The 22668-nt window shown below is 38.8% G+C and overlaps 1 protein-coding gene across 3 annotated transcripts in view; it reads right to left on the bottom strand.

The window, feature by feature from the left end:
- mllt3 (MLLT3 super elongation complex subunit) overlaps nucleotides 1–21831 on the bottom strand; it is a 75675-nt gene extending 53844 nt beyond the window's left edge. For all 3 annotated transcript variants that reach the window (XM_032583233.1, XM_032583235.1, XM_032583234.1), the window contains exons 1-2: nucleotides 21700–21831; nucleotides 20891–21071 (exon numbers count right to left, since the gene is read on the bottom strand). In XM_032583233.1, coding sequence (XP_032439124.1) covers nucleotides 20891–21071; nucleotides 21700–21711 — 193 coding nt within the window. In that variant the 5' untranslated portion in view covers nucleotides 21712–21831. The remainder of the gene's footprint in view (nucleotides 1–20890; nucleotides 21072–21699) is intronic.
- Between the last annotated feature and the right edge of the window lie 837 nt (nucleotides 21832–22668).

The raw sequence follows: 22668 nt of genomic DNA, 5'->3' as shown, positions 1-22668 counted from the left end.
CGCGGCGATAGGGCAGCCGAAAGGGTCTCTCATCAGTGAGCAGGATCATGTGTACAAATTCTTTTGCCTCTCCACAGTCTAAGTGATGGAGGGAGAAGACATCCTCATAAATGATCACTAGATCTGCTAGCTTTCTCCGCCAGTCATCTGACACATCACAAGACTGTAGGTCCAGATCCCCCAGACCAGCACTTCTCAGTCTTTCCTGTATATTGTCATTGTTTTCTATTGCAGAATCAACTTCAGTGCATTTGACAGAGGTGGCCTGATATGAGCATGTTACATCTTGTATATCTAGGTCTTCCATAGCAAGACAGGTGTATATATCGGCCAGTCTAGCATTCTTACGTATGGTGACAGGACCACTGGAAGCATTTAAAATCTTGAGAGGGACTAACCTGTCTCCTCAGAGTGGTATCACAGCTCTCGCCACCAAAATGCCACGGGGAGCGGAATGTGATGACGTGGGCTCAAACCAGGTGATAACTTTGTGCCCTTGGGAAGTTTTCCCCATACAAGATACTCAGTGCCAGCCTCCAGAGTAACAGCTGTGTTACATCTCACCGTGCCAACTTTGTCTGGGACATTCTCATCAGACCAATGGTCCAGACCAGCAAGAAGAGAGAGGAACTCCTCGAGTTCTGGGAGACCTTTGTGAGGTGTGGAAACTGCTGCCCAGTAGGAGGAGTCTTTCTTTAACAGGTGCAATAGTCGCCTGATGACATTGGAGCCCAGAAGCAGATCAGTCTGTTAGTTTTTCACTACAAAGGTGGGGACCGACAACTGGCATCCATAGATCTCCATATTCAGATCCACTATTGAGGTCGGTCTTACTAGAACCACCACATCCCACAAATACAATGTTGGTAGCCTCCTGGTGAGAGATTACAACACCAGCATTAATCAGTGACTGTAAGGCTACGTCGCTTAACGAGCATGCCATCGAGCCGCTATCTAGCATGGCACCAAGAATTAATTTGTCATTAAGTTTGACATTTGTGTAAAATAAACTGTCACTTTTTTTTACTTTTTGTGTGTCTTGCATAATAATATTCTCAGACTCAGTCTTTGAATATTTTGGTACAGTTCAGCAGTATCAAGTATGTGGGAGGAATCACTTTGACCCATGTGGCCTCCCTCCAGGCACAGGTCACTTAGTTTCCCTGCACATTTTCTGTTGGGACAGCTCTGTTTGGACAAGAGCGCCTCGTGTGGTCAGGGCATGACCATGTGAAACAAAGGCGGTCTGAATGGCAGTGGGCTTCTGTGGTTTGCTTGTCATCATTGCATATGCGACAGTTTATAACAGGTCTGGCTCAACCCCATGTACGCTTGTGGCGAGCAGATGATACCTGGCCACCAACCTGAACTTTATCAAGTATCTGCCTGAGCATAGACATCATCTCTCCAAGCATGGCACTTTCTTATGGCAGACTGAGCGGCTGACTTTGTGGGACTGAAGCGAAAGGTTGGCACTGCACTTGTGAGAACAGGCTGTGCTGCTTTGCAGATTGCAGGGCAGGAATGTAAGACTGTGAAGAAGGGGAATCTAATGTAGTGGCCAGCTGCTGGTTCTGTACCATCACAGGAGAACATGAATTTGGTGGAGCCTCAGAGGCAGGCTGTACATTGTAAGAGGACAAAACATTATTTGATCTTTGTGCACCACCAGGGACTTGGGATTCAACGTGTGTGTCATAGCAGAACAGTGGGGCTGCAGATGGTTTGTGGATTGGTGTTTTGATCCTGGACACACGCTCTCTCTGGTGCTCATCTAGCCTGTCCTGAATGTCTTTTGAGGTCCATTCATGTATTTGCTTGTACTTAAATACTGAAGCCAGTTCTGCATCAGGGCAGTGTTTTATAAACATTTTAGCAATTTCACTGCTCATATTGTCAGTTTGTTTCCCCTGACGCTTTAAACCTTCTTCAGCCATATCTGCAGCTTTGTTGAGGCGAATCCAGTAGTGAAAGGCAAACAAACAAGGACCGTTGCCATAGTTATTGCTTCATGTGGTGGCAGACTTCTGGGTATTTATATTCATTTACCTATGTATTTATGGGTGGCAACAGAGTGGATCAGTAGCTGCGTTCTATTTCCCACAAATTGGGATGTATAAAGGAAAGGTGCGCAGCTATGTGCGTGTGCACGGCTTTATACATCTGAATTTTTTTGTGCGCCACATTTTTCTAAATTTGTCTGTACACCAAGTTTTAATGTGAAAACTGCACACTCTTTTATACTTGAGGCCCCTAACCTTTTCACAAGATGTTTTTAGTTTTTTTTTAAGGAAACCTTTAATGAGAAAATACTTTTACTTAGAAAAGCCAAAGAGACAGCAGTATGAGGGCATGAAATGAGAACAAGTCAGAGCAGCATTGTGGCCTGGCTTCACTGGTTCAGGTTGAAAAGGTTAGATCTTTGGAAGGAGTGTCTGAGGGGCAGACATTCACAAAGTAGTCAGTGACCTGTAACATAAGACGAGCCAGTGGTCAAAGACGCTTCCACAGACTAACCAGGCCACGGCGTTTATTAACACAGCCTTTGGTTTTAATCGGCATGCCAATCACAGAACAATGCCAGTCACTCCATATTTGGCCTCTCTACACAGACTGGTTTGTAATGAGGTTAAGCTGAGCAAAAACCTGATGGTACAAAAAAAGCCTCTGGAAATATTACATTCTTTAATAGCACAGATGCATGCTCCTTCCGTCCACTGTTTCACTGTTGATTTATCTTATTTCTATCATTTATCATCATTTATTTCTGTTTGACTTGTTCAGAGCCTAGACAACAGTTAAAGAAGTTTTGGCTTGAGGCAGGAAAAACCATAAGACCGCCAGCAGAGAAGGGAGACTAATTCCTACTAAAGCTGTTGTATAATTAATAACGGTTTCACAACAGCAGATTGCTACAACTGGTAAAAACATAATCTAAAGTATAAACTAAGGTTGGCAATTGGATAAATTTATCCAATTACGCCCTTTGCTGGTTGTTTTATAAGAAAACATTTTTTCAATTTTTTTATGTGCCCTGAAAGCACCTTTTAAATAAAATAAAGAATTATTAATATTGTAAATACTTATACTGCTACACACAACGTGGTGGCAGACTTCCGGGTATTTATACTAATTTACATATGTATTTATGGGTGGCGACAGGGCAGACCAGCAGCTGCGCTCCATTTCCCGCAAATTGGGATGTATAAAGGAAAGGTGCGCAGCTACGTGCGCAAGGCTTTATATATCCAAATTTTTTTGTGCACCGCACTTTTCTCAATTTTTCTGTACAACAAGTTTTAGTGTGAAAACTGTGCACTCTTTTATGCATGAGGCCCCTGGTGATTGCCTATTGTTATCTGCTGGATGGTTTGAACCTCCTGCATGAATATATCACCCATCATCATTTGTTGGATTGATGAATATTAAATATTGCCCAACCTTAGTATATACCTGATCAATTTGGGAACATTGAGGTGTTAAAATTCCAAAGACATTTCAAAGGGCCAGTTTGGACAAAAACTAGATTGTAATAATTACTAGGGCTGTTCATTGACCTTAAAACTGTGCAACTTGGAATGATGATAAGTTTGCTAATTGGAATACTACATTTTTAATAAAAAGCTTTTGTGCAAGGATGAAGTGTTTTTTTCTGTGGTAACAAAATTAGTGTATTTCACAGGACTGCAATGGAATACTTTCTTGCATCACACGAGTCAAGTTATCAACAAGCGGATGTTACTACTTGCGTACAAGCAAAAGAAGATTACAGGAAAAGGTAGGAGGATGATGGCTCGACATGGTTTTTAATGACTTATGGCATGAACAAACTTATTCACGTGATTTTAATTGCATTTGTTATTTAATGGAAACACCACAATTGTGATTTCTTTTTTGACATTAGTGGAATAACAAAGTTTTGCTCACATTTGTAAAGGAAACACAACTATAGTGTGCAATGTTCAAATTGTAAAGGACTGTTTGGAACGCAATAACTGTTGACTAATACAGTATATTCCAAGTGCTATGAACTTGCATTTGTCATTTTAATGTAATATTCAGCTAGTTGGACAGTCTCACAGCAGCAGATGTTCACACTGGAAACTAATGACGTTTCAAAAATGCTAAAGGTCACAAAGTGATGGGAGGACAGATAAGAGCAAGAGGGAAGAAGAAATTAGGCATGTTTGGTAACATGCTTAAGACAAGATCAGTCATAATAAATCTATTGTTTCCTCATTTCTCGAACGATCCTACCATTCTGTGACCTTTAGCACCTTGCAGCAGAGTTGAAAAGAGGATGCTGTAGTTTTCACTGTTTGCTTATTCAAGCATTGCAGGTTTTGTGTGTAAAGGTGTCATTAGCATAAGGCCAAGATTTTATGGCAGCATCAAGTTACAAAAAGGAGTGAAAGAGCTGCCAACAGACAGCCCATAAAAACCAAGCTACAGTAAAACACTTCCTCCTCCGTCATTGATTGAACTGAGGGAAGGCAGGTATTTATAACTCAGTTCCTGTTCTTTTGTGGTGATGGTGGTTACCACATCCATCTGCAACTCCTCCTCTTCCCAATCCTTTCGGGGAATTAGCAGCTGCCAATCTGCAGCCATTATAGTTATATCTTTTTGTATGAAACTGTTGCTATCCTGTTTTCTTGGAAGCCCATGAGCGGAAAAAAAGGGCGTTTTATTTAAAAATTGTCACCTATTTTGTCCCAACGGCATCGCAAATGCCATTGAATATCATGTAAGGGTAGGAATCTATAGGCACTCAGTCTCTCTACAAATCAGAATGCTGTAATGAGAGTTATGGAAGAAGAGCCACAGAACTTTTCTTTAGCATGTTTTCCATCTGATAATTCAGCAGACTAAGTTTAGATTTGGGGATCAAAATTGCAACATTTAGTCCATTTTTAGCTGCTGCGGTTCACTTTCACACTGCATCGAGTTAAACCATTTGAGCAGTGGTTCTTAACCTTTTTTGGGGTACCGAACCCATCAGTTTCATATGCGCATTCACCGAACCCTTCTTTAGTGATAAATAAAAATTTTTTTTTTTTCCAAATTCAAGACATACAGTACAGACCAAAAGTTTGGACACACCTTTTAATTCAACGAGTTTCCTTTATTTTCATGACTATTGACATTGTAGATTCACACTGAAGGCATCAAAACTATGAATAACACATGTGGAAAAATGCACTAAACAAAAAAGTGTAAAACAACTGAAAATACCCCTTATATTCTAGTTTCTTCAAAGTAGCAACCTTTTGCTGTGATTACTGCTTTGCACACACTCTGCATTTTCTTGATGAGCTTCAAGAGGTAGTCACCTGAAATGGTTTTCACTTCATAGGTGTGCCCTGTCAGGTTAATAAGTCGGATTTCTTGCCTTATAAATAGTCATGAAAATAAAGAAAACCCATTGAATTAGAAGGTGTGTCCAAACTTTTGGTCTGTACTGTAGGTATATGTTTTTTTGCTGGTGCACAAAATGAGTCGTGCATGAATGTCATCTTTGCTCAAAGAACAAAACCATGAACTCACAGCAAGTTACAGTATTACTTTATTCTGGCCCCCCAAAAATATTTCGGCCCCATAAAAGAATTTCAGTCCCCAAAAATATTGTTTTATTATTTTACTAATTAAAAATAAATTTGGATTTTTTTCAAAGAATTATTTTTTTTTTTATAACTTAATTTTTTTAATTTTAAATTTAATTAGTTTTTTGTCGTTTTGAATCCACAAAATACTTTTTTGGGGCCAGAATAAAGTATTGCACAAATGACATACCTGCAAATCAGTGTGACTTCTGCTGTTTGTTTTTGGGAGACCAGTTCAGAGAGGCGTGGCTTCACCTTGGCAAGTGCATCTTCAGAGCAAAGTCTGTTCATTTACTTCTTTTTTGCTCGACATATTTAGTATGGATTAAAATATTAAGAAAGAAACCACGCGACGTACAACTACGACAGCCGCTGATACTGCGCGCACTAAATTCCCCGCAGCCCTGATTGGCCGAGCAATGTAACATGATCCTCTGCAGCAAGTGATGGCCAAGCGGGGCGCGTCATCACGACTTTACACAAGTGTGTCTTTGCCTCCGCGGCAGAGGCTCCGCCGAACCCCTGAGACCGACTCATCGAACCCCTAGGGTTCGATCGAACCCAGGTTAAGAACCACTGCATTTGAGAATCCCCTTCCTCACCTGTGGTGGAGCTGCACCGAGAACCACCACACAAAAACCTCTGAATAAGACACCGAGCACAACTTTCATCTTCATGAAATGCAAACAGAAATGTTGCAGCATTGCTCTTTTACCTTTGGCAACAGGCAACAGGTAATTTCTCCAGCTTGAGCTTGACACGTGCATTTGTTTTGGTTGTGTTTACCCAAAATGCCCTATGCTGTAGTTCGTTTCCTTCTTTGGATTCATATATGTATCAAACTATACCAGAGCTCACTTCAACCAACCCAAGATCTACAGTACTTTTGTAAGCGGACCAAAGTTTGCTGTTTTGGTCTGCATTCACAACTCTCCAAATGAACGAGACTTTATAGGCAAACAAATTGGAGTTCAATTAAAAAGGTCTCAACAGAGCTTGAGGGAATGCACACTACATCACAAAGAAAGTTTAAATAGAGAACATAGGAAACTTTCTATAACCAGCTCTAGAAAAAGAAATTCTTAAGGACCTTTGAACATTATAGACTAACAAACAGCCAACCTTATGATTGATAGAATTCCCATCTGTGTTTCCCTCTCCTTGCTTTCTGATTGGTTACATTTCACCTTCAACAAGCTGTGATATAGTTTGTCCTTGGGGAACATCACACGCTGCAATATCAAGATAAGACAATAGAACACTTATACACTGCTCAAAAATAATAAAGGGAATTAATAATGCAAAAAATAATAATACTTTCTTTTTTTAAGTTTAAGCTGGACTGCAAGCGTCTCTGTTGCTCTGAGCGTTTCACTGGCATATCAAATTTATTCCTAAAAGATAAGTTTGTAGTTTATGCATTTAAAGCTGGGAGAGTGAACCAGTCACACAGCTGGCACCTCTGCGCGTTGAAACCCACGCTGCCGCTGCTTGACAAAGTTTAGCTCTATGTGAATCGCAGGAATAACGGAGTCATGCTTCCAGAGGTGCCCGTTGAGCAAGTGGTGAGAATGATTTATCTTTGTGAACAAATAATTATGTGGGGCGTTTACATCTCCACACGCTGCTCAGTGTGTGGCTCTATCTTCCCTGTAAAGTTCATGTTTGTGATCCCGGTTGGCCGGTGCGTCAGTGATTAACGAACCAGCGCTAACCTTATCATGCAGATTCAGCCCGGTGAGGAGCTTTCGCACTCTCCTCGTAGTCACGCATCACGCTGGTTCTATATTTTATTATTATTTTTAGTGTTATTTTTCCTGTTACACGATGCTTTGTCTACTTAGTCATACAGAGTTAATGAGCCTGACCACAGGAAGATCAGAAAAACTCGCCCCTTAAAGCTGGGCAAACACAACAGCTTTTGTGTATTTAAAAACTAAACGGACACGAAATGAAAGAGCTACTAAAGCCACATTAGCAGCGTTAAATTAAGTCTCCCGTTTGTTGAGCATCTCTGCGCTCAGTGCAGCGGATTTAACTCATCATGCAGGGCAAGTCCAAGGCTGTATGAGGCCTGGAGCAGAATTTGACTTAGGGGCCTCTCTTGCTGTTAAAAGCATCAGCATCTCTAACAGCTTCTGTATTAGATTTTAGTGAAATCTGGGAGAGGGGGAGTAGTTTAATTGGCCAACCTAAAAAGCAATGAGTTATAATTGCAGTTTAGTAATTTGTATTTGTGAATAAACAGAGCTCAAACTCAAAGATTAAACTCTTAGCGTCAGAGTGTAGCTTTGGTAACAAAACAATCTAACTATGAAGATTGTTCTTTGAACTTTTACAGAACTTTTACTTTGAACTTAAACTTAAACTCCTTAAAATCTTAAATTTAAATATTAAACAATTTAAAATATTTTAATTTATGCATGCTGAAACCCTTAAATCAAATTTAGCAGCATTGATAATCTCAATAAATAAATGTTACACTTATATGTCTGTGTTAAAATATTAGCATTTGTGGGCCCCTTAAGCCCTAGATGAAGCCACTGACTTAATTTGGATTAAATAGAAGTCCAAATAATTGATATTCATTTTAATTGTCTTTTTAAATGTGTTGTTTTGAAGGCTAGTTATAGGTTTAGATAGCAGTCACTGGCAATCTTTTCCCATAACATATAATTACCCAGTAATATTTTTACATTTCCTGTCAACTTAACATCTTTTAATACAAAAACATGGTGGACCGCTGGTGGGCCACCTCGGTGTCCCGACCACCGGGCTTAGCAAGTTTTCTGGGGGATACCCTGATCTGATAGTGTGAACCAGGCATTAGTCACAAGTAAATAAGAAGCTCTCAAAAGGTACTATGAAACAATGATAGATTGATTGTTAGATAGATTAATGCTGTAATATTCTGATTTGCCTGTCTTTGATCACATTCAGGACTTCTCTGTTGCTCTGGTCAGAGAACTGTGTTTCCAGACAGCAGTGCCACTCCTACAGGATGAGGAGTCTTTTATTTTTTAGTCTGAATCACATGCATAGACAAACCAAACCTGTGCATAAAAATGTAGCACACAAAGGTGTGTGTGTGTGTATGTGTGTGTAGCACACAAAGGCTTAAACAAAAACCTTTGATATGGGTGAGGAAAACATACACAAACATATTTAATTCATAGGCGTAACTTCCCGAAGGACTGGTGTGGACATGTCCCCACCAACTTTGACCTGACGGGGACAGTCCACACCAACATTTCCTTCTTTTTTTCTTTATGTGCCTGCATCTACGTGCGGACAGCAACTCGGCAGCAGCTGCGCATTGTATTCAAAGCATTAACAGTCAGTTAATGCCACATTTTATAGAATCCAGTAACATCGATGGTTACTCTACTCACCAACTGTCCCAACCAGACCCAGATAAATTTTTTCACCACTTTAGTATTTGCAAATATGTTCAGCATTCCATAAATTAAAATATGACTTAAAAGTTCCTTTGTTAGTAATTCCATCACCAAATGAAAAACATTATATAGGTTAATGAGATTACGTCCATTTTTTTTTTTTACCCCTCCAGGGGGTTTTTTGTGGGCTCTAGTGTCCCTTATATGACAGTAGGCTGACAGGAAACAGGGAAGGAGAGGGGGGAAGACATGCGGCAAATATCGTCGGGCCCGGGAGTCGAACCCGCGACGGCCGCGTTAAGGACTCAAGGCCTCCAAATATGGGTCTCGCTAACCCCTACGCCACCACGGCACGCCCAAGATTACGTCCATTTTAATATATTTATATTTTGTAGTATGTTTAATACCTGCTAAAAAGTTATTTTTGAAAGGTACTATTAATCTGACAAGCCTGATCAGGACATATATCCTAATTTATTGAATAAGACTGCAAGGCATTCACATGTAAGTTTTAGCTTCATTCTTAGCATTAGAAAAGAAAGGGCCTTCCAGTAACTGAGTGCGTCACCCACCCAGCCCTTCTCCTTCTCGTCCCCACCAACTTGCAACACAAAGTTACACCCTTGATTTAATTGATCAAAAATGATTACATGAGTAACAAAGGGTGCGGCGGTGGCACAGTGGGTAGACCGCACAGCCCTTGTACAGAAACCTCAGTCCTCAATGCGACTGTCACAAGTTCAAAACCTGGCCCATTGACCTTTGCCATGAAGTATAAAAAGCATCTTCATGCACAGATATACAGGTGTTACGGCTGGTGTGTAAGTTTTATTATGCAAATATGAGTGTCCAGGTGCCCATTGCTGATTGGCTCCTGAAGACCGGAGAACTTAGATTGGTGGCCTGCCAGAGGTGACTGCTATAAAAGACGATGACGGACTTCCTTCCATCCATCCTCTGCTCATACCAACCAGCCACAGTTTGTTGTCTCTGTTTAACACCCTTGTTAAAATATATTATGATTTGTAGGAGTGAACTGCCATTCATTTAGGCAGGTACGTTTTTGTCATTTGGTTTATTTACTTTAAAATAGGTATGTTATGGTTAAGATAGTTTGCTTTTGTTTCTTATGTTCAGCATTATAGTTCACTCATCCAAACCTATGCTCCAATTACTGTAACATGTCCTGCAAAATACATCTTTTTTAATGCTTTCAACATTATGAGATGTTGAAAACATCTTATAATGTCTTATAACGTCCTCAGACCTCAAGCATGTGTTGACTGCTTGAGACCTGAGGAGGATGAATCTTTCATGTTAAGATCTGGCCACCCCTAGACAGGTCATAACACGGGAAAGATTTATTCATTCCCAGTTTAGTATATCAGTCCCAGAATCCTCAGAACTCTGGCAAATCCCATTAGGAAAGACTAAAGGAATGCATTGAAGTTTCCAAGACATATTTCAGCCTGGGGACCTGTATCTTATGCTCAGGTCTCTATAGACTTATGTGGTATGTGCACATACGCCACAAATTAAGCCTAAGTTGGGCTAAAAGGTTGTGCATCAGAAGCCCAGGAGATAGCCAGAGGCAAACATGTTGGCCCAATCTATTAAGGAATCAATCTGAGTGTGTGTATCCTATCACTGATCTGGCCTACACAACACAAGAGTCCATGAGGAACAGACATACATCACCTACAGTAAGAAGGCCCTGTGGCTGTTTCACAGCCATGTTGTCTAGAGAGCATCCATGTTGAAAAGGCCAGTAAGGCTACCCACCTGAAAATAAAGGTGGACAAGACTCCAAGACTCCTAAACTGTTCTACCTTTGTGCAGGAAATAAAAAAGGAAATCTGCTTTTTGGGGGCGCTTTCAGTACATGACTTGCATTCTGTTGGAAGAATTTTTAACCATAAAATTTCTGATGATGGGACTTTAATGTCTCCTTATATACATACGCAGGCTCATGCAAAATTTTCAAGTTCGGCCCAAGGCACCTGGGGGATGTTGTTGATTCATATTTACTGTACATACATACAGTATATATACAGTATATACACACATACACATATATACTGTAGCTCACAATTATGCATTTGCATGAAAATGAGGATCTGTTTTGCATGGATTTCCACAATTGTGGAATCACAGAAAACTGGAGGGACTGTTAAACACAGGTCATGATTGGATTAGTTAATTTCATGCCCATATAAATGATGCATGTGGATCATTTCAATCTGATCGAGGAATTCTGGGCATGTAAACGAGTTTTGACAGCATTTCTAAATGTGGTGCATTCTTATTTCACACTGTTTTTCTTAAGTTTTTTTCAGCTATGTTTCTTTGTTCAAGTCTGTGCACACTACATCACAAAAGGAAGCTCTTATGTTGTAAATATCTTGATGAAAGGTTAAAAATGAGATGTTTCTCATAAATTTCACTTGATTCATTTTTCATGCAAATTTTAAAAAGACAATTTTAGGATGTATTTCATTTGCACATCAAAAGTGGAACTATTATCATTGCTAGAATGAATTATATATTTTTATGTTCTGATATATTGACATATCCTGTCAACCTCTTCAAATCCCCAAAACCTCACGACTACTTGGTGAATTGAGAAATTCTTTCAGTATTAGTCAAACTGGGGATAGTCAGAGCAGGGAAAACTAATGGAAACCCTCTTTACAGATTCTTTGTCAGGATTTTGCTGTGACAAAAAGCATTTTAACTAAAGACAGCCACAAAGCAAAATCTTAGGTTTTTCCTGTTCTTTCACTGATTTGTGCCATGTCTTTCCCATTGCAGCATCTCCCATCCTTCTATAAAAGTGACAATCCTCTGAAATATCACAAACACCTTTGAAAAGAAGCCATCTTCAGTGCAAGTTAAATAGCAGCCAGGGCTACAAATGAGGTGCTTAAGCAGCATGAGCTGCTGCTGCCTACTGCCAAAATAACACCCCCTCATTGCTTCCAAAGAGCTCCTTTACCTCCATTCGTTCAGACAGCTTTGCCATTTGGCTGTCTCCATGGAGACGCCTCAACACTAGCCCGTTAACCGCATGGCAATAATGAAGTGTGGTGGCAGCTTTGCCGACTGATTCGTCATTATTCTTAATGTTTGTCTGGCAGCTTCTCTGATTAGGTGTGGGAGGAAGTTCTGCTCACGCTCTTATCACTTTCTGAATCTCACTGCTTGCTTTTGGTTGGCAGTGGTGGAGGTACTACAATTAATCTAATGAAATCTTTTAATCAAAACAATCTTTTGTGCAGTTGAGGTGGGAAAAACCACAAGGATTTGCTTAATGTGTTTGGCTGAAGGTTTGAAATACTTCCTGCTTCAGAAAGGTCAGGAATTCCAGCTGTTATGTCCAGAACCCTTTGTTGAGAGAATTCAACGCAAAGTAGATGAATTAAGAACCGGGGTTTAAAAAAAAGAGACAGTGAAGGTGATGTTCCAGTTTATTTACTCTGATAACTTCCCCCATACCCCAGCATAAGAAACAGCCTGTTCCCAAATGCATAGAGTGTGCAACCAGTCAAGTACACTTCAGAAATGAGGACACGGGCAGCAGCTCTTCCAGCCAAATGCAAGCTCTCAAACATGTCGTAAGCACAGAGTAAAGCTGTCCGGGAGAATTAACTACCTCCTGATTTATATCAGATCGTAGGCCGAGCCACCATGTGGGACAAGCCCGGCAATGAAAAGAGAAGCACAGAGAGGATATTCACCAGGCAGAGCATAAAACATTTCTGTTCTGTGCATGAACTGATGCTGGTACACCATGAGAAATATCAGTTCATCAGTCATTTATTAGGAACACCTTTGCACAGTTGCTTTGATCTTGAACGCCTTCATCCAAACCTGAGATGTCAGCAGGTTTCATTTCACCAAAATGAATTAAAATATTCATTAACTGAATATTTTCTGTCTTTGACCAGTTTCTTCAAATGGTGATGGAAAAATCTGAAGTCGTGCGTCGTTTAGATGGATTCACCTCTGGTGCAGGCATTTTCAACTGCACAGAATACATCATGGAGATGACAAAATTAAACAAAACATTCATATCTCACTCAATGCATCTCTCTATCTAGGAGTTGACAACGTATTGCAGTGAGGCTTTGCAGGACCAAAAGACCCTTGTTCCCAGAGACTTGCTGACTTCTGATCATTTCAACTGGAGGAATGCTCCCTGATTTCAAAACTTTACCTCAACTGGCACTTGTAATTGACATGACGCCGGCTCCGTCCCCATGCGGATGTTGAGCAATCCTCCGTCAATCAATCCAGGGCAAGAGCATGTAGACAGATCTATTAATAATATGCGACAGCATGTTAACCGCCACAGACAAGATGGAAAACTTGGAGAGACAGTCTAGACACAACAACTAGGTTGTTAATGGAGAAATACCAGAAGAAACCTGGGTGCAAACTGAAGAAAAACTAAAAAATATTTTTGTTGAGAAACTCAAACTGCATCAAAAAAAGAGGTGGAATGAGCTCATCGAACTAGAAAATCCAGTGGTGACAGACCTAGACCCATCACTGCCAAGCTACTGAGGTTCAAGAAGAAAGAGATCATATTGTACCGCAGTAATATGATCAAAATATCAAATGTCTATATTAATGAGGACTTCCCAGACACTCTCAAGAGAAAGAGAAAAGACATGATGCTTCCACTGAGAGCTGCAAGAGGAAGAGGAGACTTTGCTTACCTGCAACATGACAAATTGGTTATCAGACAACACACTAGTACACCGAAAAAACCATGAAGTTGCTATTCATCATGGGGTATGCTGAACATCAACTCATCAACACTCAATACATCCATACCTGACTGACTATTCACCAAAAGGTCTAGATACACTTGATCACCTGGAATTAAACACTGCACAATATACTAGCTATAAGTCGCATGACTTTGTAAATGACATTGAACCAGAAAATAATTTTCTCTTGCCTATCAACAATGACTCTCAATATTATCCATTTGAGCAGCTTAACAGTACTTTAGCAAATAAATATCAATTATTAACTTTAACAATTAGCAGAAGTTTGTATGCAAATTTTCATAAGATTAAGGACTACTTACTAGGCATGTCTCAATAACAAATTTTGCTGAGCGACTAATTGTCTCAAAAATTATTGTGATAAACGATAATATTATTTGAAGAATAACAGTTAAACTAATGTAATGGTAATGACATAATAATGCAAGCACATCCTGCCAAAAATAAATACAGTTTATTTTCTAAAGAACACTTAGCACTGGAACTGGTAAACAAAACAACCAAAAACAAAAATATAATGGACTCTCTCAGTCTCTGTTAACAAAAAAATCCACATGAATAAAAACTAAACACAACATAAAACCAAAGTGGAAATAAAAACTATATTCAACCAAAAGAATACAGATTATGAAGTATGTATACTATATTGCCCTTCAATAATCATTAGATTTAGATAAAGAACAGGGGCATATCCGACTACCTGATGCAATAGTTCACTCCTCCTTTACTCAAAGAAAATGAGAAAGGGAGAAGTCAGTGGAGAGCAATTGAGTTGAACCTTTTTTCATCCACTGTCATCAATAGAAAAAGAAAAGGGCAGGAACAAACAATAGAGCCGATAAATTAAAATGAGGTCGATAATTTTCATTTATCGTGCGATTAATTGAGTTATTGTTTATCGCGACAGGCCTACTATTTACATCAGTTATGTTAATATCAGAAACAAGGATAAAATAGTCATAAGGACATGGACTGTGAACGCAGTTATGAACTGATCTGTATAGAACAAAACAAAAATGGTGGTGGTGTATGTGGATGAGAATTATAATTATAAAGTAGAGAAAGAAATATCAACTGTTGTAGACAATGTGCATGAATGCCTTACAATTGAAACAAATAGGGAAAAACAGAAAAATATCATCATAAGCTGCATCTACAGAACACCAGATTCTGACCTAAGCATATTTAACAACTGTATAGAGGAACACTTTAACGTGGGAAAATAGAATTGTTTGTTGGTGGTGACTTTAATATCAACTTGTTAAATCCAAGCAAACATAAAGGTACAGAGGATTTTATTAACACCATATTGGCTTATTTCCTAAAATCACACAACTCACTAGACTAGGCGTTCACCGTGCCACATAGCTTGACAATATGTTTTCAAATGATTTGGAAAGCGAATTAGAAAGTGGACAATTAGTAAATGACATCAGCGACCGCCTCCCAGTATTTCCATTGTATAATTGTTATAGCAGAAAAAGAACAAGAAAATAAACCATTTCATGTAAGAGTTAAGACTGATGAATGTATAGAGGTACTTAGAAAATATTTTTTAAGCCAAGACACATCATCCCCTTTTTGTCTTCATACATGTTCTCTAAAGAAACAAGTGATCTATGTCACAGAATGACAACTCGCTCTACTTCTACCCCTTTCACATGAAGCACTGTTAAAATGCCCCACCCACTCATTCTGAGTTTTTTATGTTCTGTCTCATTAAGGTGGGTCTCCTGACGCATTGCAATTGAACAGCTCAATCTTTTCAGATGGGTAAGAATTTTCTTTCTCTTTATAGGATTATTTATTCCATTTATATTAATTACTTGTTAACATATCCATTTTTGTAGCCTAAAGTGTTTTTCCCCTTAACATACAGTACATAAATAATTTATTGTTTTTCCCTTGTTCAATAACTGTAATCAGAGTAAAGTCAAAAGCCATAGCTACATAGAAAATATTGCTTGATGAGAGACACAAAATGTTAAAGAAACAATAGTTTTCCTAATAGTGAAAAACAGATAAAAACTTCCAATACTCTAGTGGCTTGCCCCTGAAATGAGGTGAACACATTATACAACCAAACTCAGGTTGTGCTCTAATAATCAGACCCAACTGAATTAATGGCTGCAGCAAGTGTGTTTAGAACGTGCTCCCAAAACAAAAAGGCAGTGTTCCTGTAATAAGCCATACAGTTTTTATTGCCTACCGACAGATGGGGAAACAAAAATAATTTGGCAAAAAAATCTAAACACTTTATGTGTACTGGTTTCACTGTGTGGACAAAAACCCAATGGATTCTGCATCTGCATTTGAAGCAACTGAGTCAGTGAGATAGTTAAATATGCTTTTACGGGTCATTTGCGGCCACTTCTTCAAGTCATCCTCCCATTCCTCAATAGCTGCAGGTAGAGATAAAACAATATTGCATGTTTCCACATATTTTTTGGCCTAAAATCTCTGACGAAAGCCGGTTAGCGAGTTGCTAACATGTAAACAATTGGCGGTTCCGGTTTGTGGTGGAAGTCGTACCTATAAATCATGCAAAGCCTCATGGGGCTGGAATAAGATGGACAGTGTCCATGAATATCAGATACCTCTTAAAATATTAATGCCACCACAATATGAATGGTGTAAACGACATAATTAAGGAGTTTGCCAACATGAGTGTCAAGAACGTCACTGAATGCATTTGGATTATGTGTTCCCCAACAAAAACAAGGCCAAATAATTATATTCAAAATATCCAGTGCAGTTATATCTTCAGGTAAACCTCTAAAAGCTAGTATACAGAGCCAACAGAAGCAGAAAGCTCAATGCTGCTATCAAACTAATGGCCAGGACATCATTATCCACACAAAATTTATGTCTAAAAGATTTAGCTGTAAATCTTGTTTCAGAAGAGAGAAGGAACTGACCCTCAGATCAAGTTTTTCTGAAAATCCCTCTTGATACTGGCAGTCCATAAGTGCTCCGTGCAACCAAGGGGGACTTTCCTCAGTGGGTACATTCCTGAGTAAAATCTAATTTAACCAGACACTTCAAAGAGGCTCTGATGCTGGGGGACAATGCAAGGAATTGTGTGGTTTAATCCATGCTAGAACTCAATATTTTGACAACTACTTGCAACTTCGGCATAATGAACTTGGACTACAAGTTTAGTTGTAGTCCATAAAAAAAATGTGATGAAAAAAAAATTACCAATTCAATAAACCGACTAGCCAGACATCATGGCTGTGGTTCCTGCAGTACCACAGCAAATGCATTTGCAGTACCACAGCATTTGCACCACAAATGTGGTGACGTCATACATAAGAACACGTTACAGGTAATATAGAAAAATGGCCTGAAAAATACAACCCAAAAATAAAATAGAAATATCTATTCATATCTAGGCATTAACGGGACAGGATATATTAAAGTTTTTTGCACTCCCAGACACTCAAAATACACAAAAAAATTATTTAAGGGTTAAAATAGTGATTTTGCATGACATTTAAAATAAGATAATGCAACAAAAACGTCGTATGCCAAGTTACGATGTCAATATTTGATTCTTAAATTTCAGACAGACACAACATCAACCCCATGGTTTCAAAATTTGTAGAATCACCTGGCCATGTGTGGCTCTGAAAACTATTGGGGATGCATAGATATGAAAGTTTGGGTACCGATATCCAATATTAATATTGCTATTATAGTCAATAAGGGATATATTTTTTTTACTACCCTTTAAATACTTTACAAAAAACACACTGCATAATTTACCACTGCTTCAGTTAAACTACCCATGCTCCCTTGCTATATCACTATCAGTGTCACATGACCAAACAAATATCACATGACCAACCTCTGCCAATTCCACTCCAAAAACAAAAGGCTACAAGATGGAAATAAATATTGATTATCAATATCAGCCCCGTTTCATTTATTAAACTGTTACTAATATGTTAAAAAAATAATATCGGTCAGCACCAATGTTAGAGTCAATATATTGGGCATCCTTAAAAACGCATAATTGAAAACTAAGCTGCAAATTTTAATTGTGTTCTTTATAGAATCAGAATCAGAATGGAATGTGTGAAATTAAATGTGAATCTGTCTATATGGACAGATTAAATTGCAGTACTTTGGGCCGAAAATGTCAAAAAGTGTCACAAGGCACTGAATCTCAAATTGTATTAAAGTGTGCACACAGAGTGGTGAATGTGATTTGTGTCAAATAAGCACTTTGGAAATGTCTGGATGACTAGAAAGGCGCTACACAATCCATTTCCCAAATGACTTGGACCAGTTTGTCTCAGAATAACATTTGTTGTAAATTTTAGTTCAATAAATAAACTGAATACAATTGTTTTCACATTTGAATGTTAAGAGTGGAATTCCTTTTGTTAATGAAGGATTTCAGGTAGCAAAGGTCAAATGTCAACTAAAAACTCCCCCCAGTTTAGGTCAGGGAATGCAAAGCAGTTGTTTTTAGTTTAAAATATATTGGGGGCATATGTTTTAATGCAGAACTTAACTCTTGTAATTCTTTCACTTTCAGCTGAATTCAAAACAACTTCATCTATAAAGAACCTGCAGCTGATTTTTTATATTGTATGCATTAAAATTCTTAAGAAAACAAAAACCTCAAAGGACTATACAATCTGATGTTGAACTCAAACTCTACAGGCCTCACTTAGCATTTCTGTACCACATTCAATAGTATAGGAAGATTGATGTCATAGGAAAATAATGCTCCAGCATCGACTTTCTACTCATTTCACACTGTAGCATGTAGACAGTTGTCTCATCAGAAAAGCCAGGCTGCCACAGATATCGGGACATTTCAGAAAAGATTTGCTGAACAGTCATAAAATCTCACATATACTGCACATGAGCACCTCTGCTACACTATCAATACGCGTGAGACTCAAATATTGCAACAATGACTCATAAATAACACCCCTAAATTATGGAGTACCTCAAGGTTCAGTTTTAGGCCCTATTTTATTTATTTTGTTTTTGCTGCCTCTTGGACATATTTTTAAGAAATGTAATATCTCTTTTCACTGCTTTGCTGATGATGTGCAAATCATCAGCAAAGCAGTGATTTGCTCCTGCCCCTCAAGGATGCAGTTTTCTTGAGGGGCAGGATGATTTCCTACAGTCTTTAACAGATTGCTTAACAGAAGTTAGCTAATGGATGAGCCAAAATTAAATCAAAATAAAACTCACGTTATTCTGTTTGGACAAAAGAGCCTTATTAGTTAAACCTGATGAAATGTGGTTCCCTTGCTTCTTTTTATCAGTATTCTGTTAGGAATCTTGGTGTCATTTTTGACAGTTGTCTTAAATTGGATAAGCAGGTGAGCTCTGTCTTGAAATCAAGCTTTTTTCATCTGCGCCTTCTAGCAAAGGTTAAATCTAGCTTCTGTCTTAAAGACTGAGAAACGTATCCATGCCTTCATCACTGTACATTTAGACTATTGCAACTTATTATATAAAAATATGGACCAATCTTCTCTACAGCATCTCCAAATGATTCAAAATGCCACAGCTAGACTTTTAACTGGAACCCAGTTTCAGAGCACAAAACACCAGTATTGGCTTCTCTGCATTGGCTGCCAGGTTCTTATCAGATTGATTTTTAAATTCTTTTATTGGTTTTTAAACCTTTACATGGCCAAGCTCCAGTTTACCTTCAAGACCTTCTTCATAACCATTCCATCTCTAGAACACTTTGGTCAAATAATACATTTCTCTTACATGTTCCTAGAACCAGACTGAAAAGCAGAGGAGACCGGGCATTCACTGTCACTGCTCCTAATCTGTGGAACAACTTACCTTTTAAGATTAAATCTGCCCACAGTCTGGAACACTTTAAATAATTTCTTAAAACTCATTTTTTTTCTTTAGCTTTTCCATTAGGCCTGACATTGTAAACTACTTGCCCTGTCTGTTTTACCTTATGCTTTATTCTTATGTGTTTTATCTGTCTTTTATGAATACTGTACAGCACTTTAGTGCAGTACAGTTAAAATGTGTTTTTAAAGTCCTTTATAAATAAAATTGACATTGACATTACTTAACTTCTCACTATGCAATGTACATGCTTCACTCACCACCTCAAGTGTCATGCCAGACACTTGAAACTACGTTATGTACTGTCTTATTAATTTAGCCAACTATCTGGCCACTGGGGGCCCTCATACAGCACTGTAGTTTAATTACTGGATGGTCTATTGTTATGACAAAAAAGTAAACAAAATGGCGACACCACAGAAAAACAAGCACCTTTCTAACTAACCTAATATATTTTTGATATACAGAGTATGCATTCTGTATACTTACACTTTAAGTGTAATATCCTGCCTAATAGGACTTGAAGTTTGACAAAATTGTCATCTTTTCCTTCCATTTAGGCCCTGTAACATGCTTTTACATGTGCCAGCAAATACAGCAGGACAAGAAACAGCATGACTTCAGTTTAAAATATGTCACCCAGGAGGGTGTCCAGAGTATCTTGCGGTCGTTCACTTGACCATTGTCCTCAAATGTATTCTAGAATACATTTTGGAAAATTTGTTCCAAAATTAATTCCAAATCCAGTGTAATCTGAAAGATAATAATGGATTTGACTTTTCAGTAAGACACTTAAAACAGTTCGAGTTTTAAATTCATCCAAAAAATATATATATATAAAAATGCTAATTCAAAGTGGTCTACAGAATCCCAGCTGCATGTCTGTTTTATGCAGGTTTCTTGTTGCAACAGAAGCGCTAAAACCACCTCTGCCAACAGTCCAAAAATGATCTGTCTAAACCATGAGACACTTCTTTTACTCTCTGATATGTTGCACCAGCAGGTCACTCTGAAAATACACCAGTAGAGCAGCCTCCTCACTGCAGAATTCATTTACATAATCCACTGAAAGCAACCAAAGCTAAACTTTATGGCATAGAGGGAAGCCTGAACTGCAGGTCGTCTTTGATCCTGGGCAATAGTGAAACTTCAAACCCAGGTCCCCTCCTCTTCGCCAGAATTGAGAAGAATAGAGAGCCCGCAGAGGAAAAAAACAAAAAAAAAAAAACAAACAGGGGGTCTCTACCTCTCTTTGGCTTTGGGAAGCTTTCGTGTAGGTGAAAAACCACTTTCTCCACAAAGTGCTGGATGTTGCTATTCTCTGGTCCCCGAACAAACACCATCCAGTCGTGGGTGAAGCCTTCCGCCGTGGGTTTCTTTCTGAATTGGGCGCGATGTCCGAGTTCCAGTTTCACCTGAACAGCTCCCTGCGGTACACAATGCTGCCGAGTTAATCAATACGTTTTGAAACAAATATTTATAGAGACATGCATCAATGCGGCTTAATGGTAAATATCGCGACATTATGCAGTCTCTCAGGCCGATTCACCTGAGGGATGCATTCTGTTAAATTAGCGCTCTGAAATTGAACAAGTGAACAGCGGATTCATGTGACAGGCGAGTCTGCGCACATTTTACTAAACTTCCAGATAAACAAATGAGTCGGACCTAAAATGCTCTGAGATAATATAACTGTAAAAGAACTACTCTACAGCGATGAAGACAGGCTGACATTATTCCAGTTGAAGCGCGCGACAGTTTGCACCTTTAATAAAAGGATGGCGTTCATCTATTTTAAAAGCAACGTTACTGAAAGCAGTAAAACGCTTTTATTTTGTTGGAATTATTTCACCACAGTGTTTTAGGTTACAGTTATATACCGCAATATTAACTCACAGAAAGCAGGTAGTAACTAGCTAACTGCGGCTGTAAAATCCTCTTGGGAGTAAAGGGAAAAAAAGAAAGAAAAAAAAAACCCTCCGCTGCGGTCCGTGCGACTAAACAGATAAATAATCGAACATATATTCATATAAAGGCGACAGACTGGCTACTCACCGAGCCGGCCATCCTTCAGGCCCCACGTTACTGTTATATCATAGAGAATTAGTTTTAAATGAGATTAAAGGTGAATACAGTTTGCCTGTAACGGCGGACATGGTCTCTCCTGGACCCAAGTCAAACTGAAGACTTTCAGAGGCTCGCCGGCGGTCAATACCTCACAGTTAGTAACACCGTTTCCGGTATACACTTTCAAAATAAATTCAACGAAAGTTCGTTTCAGGTTCGGGCCGACGAATTACAACCAAAATCGTGAGGGCGCTTTATAAACCATATGTTCTTATATAGAATTCCCAAAGATGTAATTTTATTTTAAATCAAACAAACTCATTCAAATTAAATTACAAAGAAATTCCTCATTATTGATCCAACCCTAACACTCTTGTCCCTAGTGGGGTCGGGAGGGATGCTGGTGCCTATCTCCAGCTAACGTTCCGGGCGAGAGGCGGGGTACACCCTGGACAGGTCGTCAATCTGTCGCAGGGCCTCGATATTGATCATAATACAATAATAGTAGCAATACAGGCCTTCATATTACAATAACAACATAAAAAATTTATCCTTTTCAGGTGAAGATTTACTTCATAGAAAGTTCTGTTTTGAATTTGCATGTGGCAACAGTGGAAAAATACAACTTACCTTGGTTAAATAAACCAAAAACAACACTTTCCTTTAACAGGAAGAAACATTCAACAGAATAGGGTCAGTATGAGTGGCCTCCTGCCAAAGGGCACCGAAGATAGACAAATAAGGGGGAAAAGACAAACTTTAGAAGGAATTTCTCTGTAAAAGAAAACAGTATTCATACTTTTTTAAAGAATCTGTAAGGCATTAGTTTCATTAGTGGTTTCATCTAAGAGATAAACAAATTACCACAAATATGACGGGCCCCTGGTGTTCGCAGGTGTTTAGTGACCAGTGCCGAGAAATAACTAAAATTGATGAATATTTGAGACTCCCTCTAAA

Source organism: Xiphophorus hellerii, chromosome 14 (assembly GCF_003331165.1).
Source record: "Xiphophorus hellerii strain 12219 chromosome 14, Xiphophorus_hellerii-4.1, whole genome shotgun sequence".
Lineage (NCBI taxonomy): Eukaryota > Metazoa > Chordata > Actinopteri > Cyprinodontiformes > Poeciliidae > Xiphophorus > Xiphophorus hellerii.
This window is presented reverse-complemented; position numbering and strand designations above follow the sequence as displayed.